Source organism: Cyprinodon tularosa, unplaced genomic scaffold, assembly GCF_016077235.1.
Source record: "Cyprinodon tularosa strain WSP-4 unplaced genomic scaffold, ASM1607723v1 ctg56, whole genome shotgun sequence".
NCBI classification, from domain to species: Eukaryota; Metazoa; Chordata; class Actinopteri; order Cyprinodontiformes; family Cyprinodontidae; genus Cyprinodon; species Cyprinodon tularosa.
In genome coordinates this window covers 750,950-757,965 of record NW_024039296.1, presented here as the reverse complement: position 1 = coordinate 757,965, position 7,016 = coordinate 750,950, and the positions used below count along the sequence as shown (strand labels likewise).

Sequence of the window (7,016 nt, the reverse complement as noted above, 5' to 3'; positions counted from 1 at the left end):
CTTTTAGGCCATCTAACTGAGAGTAGGGAAGCGCTAAAAACAGTGTGTGACTGAGTGAAAGCAGACGAGGGTCAAGCACTGGCCCCTCTGATAAGGAAAATGAAATTCCTTTCTGTTTTATCTTGTTGGAAAACAGCCCTAATGAAAGTATGTGAGATAGCATGGGGCAGATCGCACCTCAAGCAGGCCGGGATGACATGCATGATGACAAGAGCAAATCTTTCACTCATTTGAAAAAGAAGCATCTGTTCCCCACGCTAAACTATATATACCTAAACAGCTGATTAAATCACAATCATTATCTTGTTAAAGTAGGAATGTTCAATGTGTGATTCCAAAACTTTGGAAATACCTTAAATGTCCTCCCAACTTGTGATAATATAATTTTTTGTGCTCCAGAACCATTTTTTAAAACTCAAATATTTGGCTCAATTAAAGTAAACATCTCACTCCTTCTCAGCAAGAGTGCATCAGAGCAGAGCGTGAATGTCTGTAATTTCTTCTGCTGTTTCAAGCCGCAAGGCCCCTCCCCATCTCTCACTCCCACTTCTGTCATCTTGCAGAAGAAGTGGGGAAAGTCATTAGCCACAAAAGGGGAGGAGAGAGCAAGTGGTTGCTATAGCCATGAAAGTCAGGGCTGAGCTCCACGCCACTGAGAGCTGGTGAGAGGCCACCATCAGGGAGTATCTGCACGGGGAGGACAATGCATTTTCAGCTCATTAAGCTTTATAAACAAATGGCTTACTGTTGAAGGTGCTAGATGTCATGGATGAGGGCTGAAAGACTTTGGGAAGTAAGTCAATGATTGTTTTCATATTTCTCAAAATGTCTTATGATTTCTGTTGAAGAATCTAGGAGAGAAAACTGTACTTATCTTTGGTTCATATAATGTATTCTTGGGAAAAAACATTTAAACTGTACCTCAATTAATTTATTTCCTTTAAAGGATCAATAAATCCAGATGGGCTTTTGAAGGGGCTTTAACTGGACTCCATTAAGATGAGCTTAAAGACGACAACTAGCGGCTAAAGAACAGGATCTGAGTAGAGACTGAGAAAGATGGGCAACGCCATCCGAGGAGTCATCGCCTTCATTCCCTCTGAACGCTGCCAGCGCTACCTGGTAGGAGACCTGAAGGAGATGCCGCTGGACCGGACCCTGGACCTGAGCAGTCATCAGCTGCGTCGGCTTCCTGTCTCTGTCTGCATCTTTGATGAGCTGGTGAAGCTTTACCTGAGTGACAATAACCTCAGAAGCCTGCCTGATGAACTGCAGGGCCTCAGAAAGCTGCAGCTTCTTGCCCTGGACTTTAACTGCTTTGAGGAGCTCCCTGCAGCAATCTGCAGGTTGCACCAGCTCACTATACTTTACCTTGGCAACAACAGGCTGCACCGTCTTCCCAAAGAACTAAGACAACTCAAAGAACTGAATACTCTGTGGTTGGAGACAAATTGCTTCACTGTTTTTCCAAAGGTAGTTTGTGAGCTCAAAAACCTTAAGACGCTGCACCTTGGATATAATCAGATACGTAGTTTGCCAAAAGATCTGAGGCGTTTGGAGGAACTGAGAAGTATCTGGCTTGCCGGGAACTTGCTGACAGAGTTCCCACAAGAGCTGCTCCAGATGCACTCACTGGCCGTCATTGATGTGGATCGGAATAAAATACGACAGTTCCCGAACCTGTCTCACATGCAGGGCCTGAAGCTGGTCATTTATGACCACAACCCCTGTGTCAACGCCCCAACGGTGGGTGAGGGTGTGAGAAGAGTGGGCCGCTGGGCTGACAATTCAGATGACGAGCAGGAAGATGAAGGAGCCAAAGTAAGGAGTGAGGATACAACTGAGGGGGTAGAGGTGCATTCGGAGGAAAAGCAAAACAACGTAGAGCAAGAAAGTGACGTTCAGCTGTGACTGGGCCTGAATATCAGGAAATTTTAGTGGAGTCCTTAAAGCAGAATATCAGAGGAGGAACAGTCTGTTTGATCCATATATAGTTAGGCTGATTGCTCTAGGCTAGGCCAAATAGATAATCATAATTTCAGAGCTGTAAAAGGTTTGTGTGCCTGTTTGTGGCCACTTTTTTAGTAAAAAGAGATTGTCTTCCACTTTGGTTTTAAAGCCATCAGTCATGCAAATCACTTGCTTCCCAAAACAGAAATGTGCTCTTTTGGATTCAGATCTAAGGACTGTGGAGGGCAGTGGAGTACAAAAAACATATTACATTTGAAAAAAAAAAATGTAGATTATTTGAGGTTTCTGAGATCTTGCATAATGGCGATGGACACATCTATGAAAAGATGGATCTAATGTGTCAAACTGTTGAATTTTAAAATGGACCATTTTTAGACAGTTTCAGTTTTTGCTGTCTTCAGCTGCTGTAGCCCATCAGCTTCAAGGTCCAATGTGTTTATTATTTCAATATGATGACAAGGGGTTATATTACTACTGTTATATATATATTTTTTTTTGTTATATTGAACTAGTCTCAATTCTCGACTCCAAATTTAAATCGGTTATTTTTATTCTTGATATTTTCTTTTTCTCAGGCCATTTTCTGTAAACCCCAGAGATTATTGTGCATAAAAATCCTATTAGATCAACAGTTTCTGAAACAACCCTGCCAGGTTGGGTGTCAGGTAACTCACCTTTCTGTGAACTTTAACAAGCTCTGATGGTTCGGTTATGTTCAGAAAATTTAATTGCGTAGCTAATTAAGTGGCTAGTGAGTGCACATTTTTAGCTCAAATTAAATTTATGGTTTTAGCGATCAAGTTTGACCTATTTTATCTTACAGTTGCAAAACAGTATTTCAAATAATTTTTAAAGGTGTTTTTAAAGATAATTTTTAGGCACTAGAGGCCTTTATTTTTTTATTTTCAAGAGTATGGAGACAGGAAAGTGGGTTAGAAGAGAGGGGAGAGACATTCTGCAAAGGTCAGCAGGACCGGGACTCGAACCTGCGACAGCCGTTTAAAGGTGTTCTTAACTACAAGTTGTTTTTTACAAATTTCTGTGAACATATGCGGCATTGAAATCCATAATTTCTATTAATGTAATATAGCTGGCCCATTTACTTACCAATAGTTAAATGACAAGTCTATTGTTGGGTCGGGGGGGTTAACTCAGAGATTTAAAAAATGGGTTTTAATTCTAAAATAGCTTCTGCACCTTCTGAGGCTAAAAAAAGTCTTTAATACTAGTGATGGATGGTCTGAGTAACAGGGCGCAGTCATTATCCAGATGAATGCATAATTCATTTGATAAATTGGAACTGTGGTTTCAAATAAAGGTCACTAATGGGGCTTAATATCCTCATCCGAAGCTTATGGTTTGAAAGAGCCAATAAATGTGTGTTTGTACATCCTTAAGTTACCAGGAAATGTTGTCTAAATGGAAATAAAGGCCACTTCACAGTAAAGGATTTGATACATCTGAGGCTTGCTTTTAACGAAGCCAACAAGAAAACACATAAAAGGGCTGTGAATAATATATCCATCCAGGAATCTAATTGTTCCCATAGAACTGGAAGAGTTTGGCCGGCATTGTTTCCACATCAGAAATAAAAACATTGCAAAGCTGCTTTCTGCGATTCATTTGGGTCGACGTGTCTGACAATAAATTGTGTGTTGATAAAAGATAAATATTGAGGAGGAGGGGGGATATTTTCCCACTGCACTATAAGTGGAATATAACTGTCTAAATTTAACCACAAAATGCAGAAATTATTTTCAAAATTCACATTTCAGTCATCAAATCATAAATTGGGGTATTCCACCCATTTTATAAAGATAACACAACACAGTATAAAAAGACACTGACAGAGCATCTTAGGTTCAACACAAAAATGAGGTCATCAGTACATATATATATATATATATATATTTATTTTGCTCGTTCAAACACATAAATAACAGCTGCACATAGTTTGAAAAATCTAACATATCTATGAATATCTTTGGTAGAAATATCCAGGGAACACAGAGCAACCATAAAAACAAAATCCCAAACTCCTCTGCAAAAGCAGGTTAAATACTAAAAAGGCTGAGCCGCACAATCCCTACATAGCTTTTAGCAAGTGCATCAACTTCAAAGCCGTAACTTCACTTTCCCCTGTTGTATTCTTACATACATCTTAACAACCCCATCTAAAATGATCTGAGCTGGTTGCTGATAAAAAAAAAAAGTAGAAAAAAAAGGATGTCCTGACTCTAGAGTTTTATATAGACATGTAACAGGAATGAACACTGAACTCACCAATTACACTGAGACAGAACCCGGCTTTGTAATACCAGACAAAAAGGTCAAAATTGCTTCCCTCAGGCTGGACCAATGTTTTTCATGGAAAACTTGGTGACATCAAAGATGCTTTCTGTTGAGCAAATTTTCCAAATCAAATTGCCTTAAAAGAGCTTGTCGAGAAAAAGTCACATGTATTTAATCATTTTGTTTCAGCAGCATGGCATTTACTTTAAATAGTCTCAGAGTAATTTCATGATAAAACTTTTAATAATGCCTTTAGGTATGATTTTTGAAAAAAACAAAACAAAAGTAGTATCCACCAATTGAACAGCAGTGGGAAAGGGGAGTATTTTTATTGATGGGGATCCACAGATTAAATAGTAGAAATGCATTTCCCCCTCGGTCTTTAAATGCACCATTTTTAAATGAATGGAACCACAGACAGCTTGTATTCAGATGCACGTCTCTGTGTTTGGTAAAACAAAACAAAAAACAACAGAGAAATGTTCCTTCAAGCTTAAATCTTTCTATGTTTTATCTTCTATGTGTTATAGTACTTAGTAAACAAAATTGATCAAAGTATGTTTTGAGGATCCTAAACGTCAGTAGCAACTGGAAAATCAGTAATGGCCAGTAAAAGCCTGATCAGTGGTTCTCCTGCAGAGATGAAACACAAGCAGGTTGAGTAACATAAAAAGGGCGTGTCAGACAACCGATGGACATGCCAGAACTCGAATGTAACGCCTTCTGAACTGGGATGCTTAAATGCCACAAACATATGACTTGTAACAGTGCTGCAGCAAAAAAAGTCAATAGAGGTCCGACTGATATTAAGACAAAACTATTGGATCAAGTGCAGACTGAAGCAATACATGTCATGTATTCTGCTTGAGTTCTATCAAGCTGTAGGTTCGCTTTAGTCTACATCTAAATCTACATTTGGCCATTCAAAGTGCTAAACAGTGTTTGCTATATTATGCTTCAGAGACTCATCCAAGGTCCAGGTCTGTGGCGAACGGCTGTCTCTCCAGGCAGAGACCGAGGGCTGCCATCCAGCACGTCTGACCCGTCAGTTTCCCCAGGTCCCTCAGAGTCATGAGACTCTGCCTCTGCTGTATGTGTAGCTTCAGCCCCAGAGGCATCTGGGATTACAGAGAGGGTCTTTGACGAAGACTCTGCTACGGCGCCATTCTCCTGGGTATCAAACGTCCCATTGATGGAGCCAATAACAGCAGGAGAGCTGATTTCTTTCTGTGAATTTTCCCTTTCCATGCGCTTTCGTGCCTCTTCCCTCCTCTTCTGGATCCGTGTGTTGTCTCCCAACATGACCTTGACTCTGACCTGTTCTGGAGGCCAGAGCCCACCCCACATTACCTGCAGGTATCCAAACAACGCTATGACGCTGAGGAAGGCGAAGTTGGTGGCCACTCCGATCACTGCAGACGTCAGGGGGAAGTTGTACAAAACGTATCTTATACCAGTGAAGTAAGCGTGGATGCGGAGCTGAGCCGAGTAGATCTGAACCCGTCTGGACTGGATCTCAATGACTGCGCCCACTGTGGGCTGATAGGCGTTTGTCTTGTAATCAGGATAGAGCTCCACTTCTATGAGTTGTTTCTGCTCCGTCATCCCAGCCAGGAGGAGAGGGGAGAAAAACAAAGTGCTCAGGGTTTGCAGAAGGCTGGAGCGATAATGCAGCATGGTTGATCGTCCTACTGATGACACAGTCCTCCCACCTTTGGTATAACAGGACATCTTGATCATGAACATACCCAGATTTTCGTTAACTGGAGACTCCGGCATCTCCAACTCCAAAGACACCCTGTAAGGCTGGCCGTTGGCCATCACCTGGTCCCTCTCATTCTTCATGAAGGATATGTTGGCTGTGGGGAAGGAGCACAGACCTGATCCCGCTGCATCACAATCAGAGGTATAGTAGAAGTGCACGGGATTGGAGAAGCTCACAGTGGGCATGTAGGAGTAGTAGAAGCTCCCATAGAGAAATATGGACACCCACAGCAGCAGAGATAGGGTGCAGAAAAGAATGGCGGCCTGGAAAAGCGTTCGTCGGGCTTTATGAAAAGTCACAGCAGCCACATCCTGCAGCCAGTGGAGGAGCGGCCCCATGGCTGCTCCCATCGTGACCGTTTGAACTGCGGATCCTCCTCGGTGCTCCGTGGACTGCTGCCTTTGCGGTGAATCGTTAGGACCTTGCATTAGTGGGTGGCTCCAAATCCAAACAGCAATTCCTTATTTTCACACCCCATGACGAAGATCCTTAGCTAGCAAGCTCAGCTAGCAAGCTTCAAACTCGTAACCAGACTGAAACATGTTATGCCTACGCTGAGAAACACGGCATAACAAATGATCGTTTAGCAAAATCCATTAGAATTATGCTCCCGCTGCTGTTATGCGCTTCAGCAACTTCCTTCTTCGTCTTCTTCTTGAATTTTTTATGGCGGTTGGCAAAAACGTTAGGTGAGCATTACCGCCACCAACTGGTAAGGCGTGTCACAAGCAACTTTTTTTTACATTTAAAAAAAATTGTAAATAAAGAATATCTCGACCAGGTACATAGAATATTGATTCAAGAACATATTAGTGCATTTATTGTCTCTAATATCCACATGCTCCATTTGAAGCTTATGGAGTCTTGGAATAGAGAAATTATATATGCTGTTTTTAACTAACATAAGAAGAACATTTGGTATAATATGTAAAACTTTATTGTAAGTTGTTAAAGAACAATCAGTTCCATGAAGCCTGTTAAAATCCTC

The 7,016-nt window shown here is 41.4% G+C and overlaps 2 protein-coding genes across 3 annotated transcripts; one reads left to right on the top strand and one right to left on the bottom strand.

Annotated features, from left to right (window-relative positions):
• Nucleotides 1–596: 596 nt before the first annotated feature.
• Nucleotides 597–3,579, top strand: lrrc10 (leucine rich repeat containing 10). Of its 2 annotated transcripts, XR_005282514.1 has the most exons (3): nt 597–793; nt 947–2,447; nt 2,625–3,579. XR_005282514.1 is itself a non-coding variant. In XM_038305475.1 (2 exons), the coding sequence occupies exon 2, from the start codon at nt 1,060–1,062 to the stop codon at nt 1,909–1,911; it is 852 nt and encodes a 283-aa protein (XP_038161403.1). In that variant the 5' UTR covers nt 597–793; nt 947–1,059; the 3' UTR covers nt 1,912–3,579. The 2 variants fall into 2 exon arrangements, 1 of the variants encoding a protein (XP_038161403.1); XM_038305475.1 differs by having other exon boundaries at nt 947–3,579.
• A 286-nt stretch (nt 3,580–3,865) lies between these two features.
• LOC119796833 (seipin-like) lies at nt 3,866–6,688 on the bottom strand. The gene has a single exon (XM_038305582.1). It carries the CDS (start codon nt 6,454–6,456, stop codon nt 5,221–5,223), a length of 1,236 nt encoding a protein of 411 aa, XP_038161510.1. The 5' UTR covers nt 6,457–6,688; the 3' UTR covers nt 3,866–5,220.
• Between the last annotated feature and the right edge of the window lie 328 nt (nt 6,689–7,016).

What these genes read in the sequence shown, in the direction of transcription:
- lrrc10 (XM_038305475.1), top strand. Translation starts at nt 1,060, where the DNA reads ATGGGCAACGCCATCCGAGGAGTCATCGCCTTCATTCCCTCTGAACGC.
- LOC119796833 (XM_038305582.1), bottom strand. Translation starts at nt 6,456, where the DNA reads ATGCAAGGTCCTAACGATTCACCGCAAAGGCAGCAGTCCACGGAGCAC.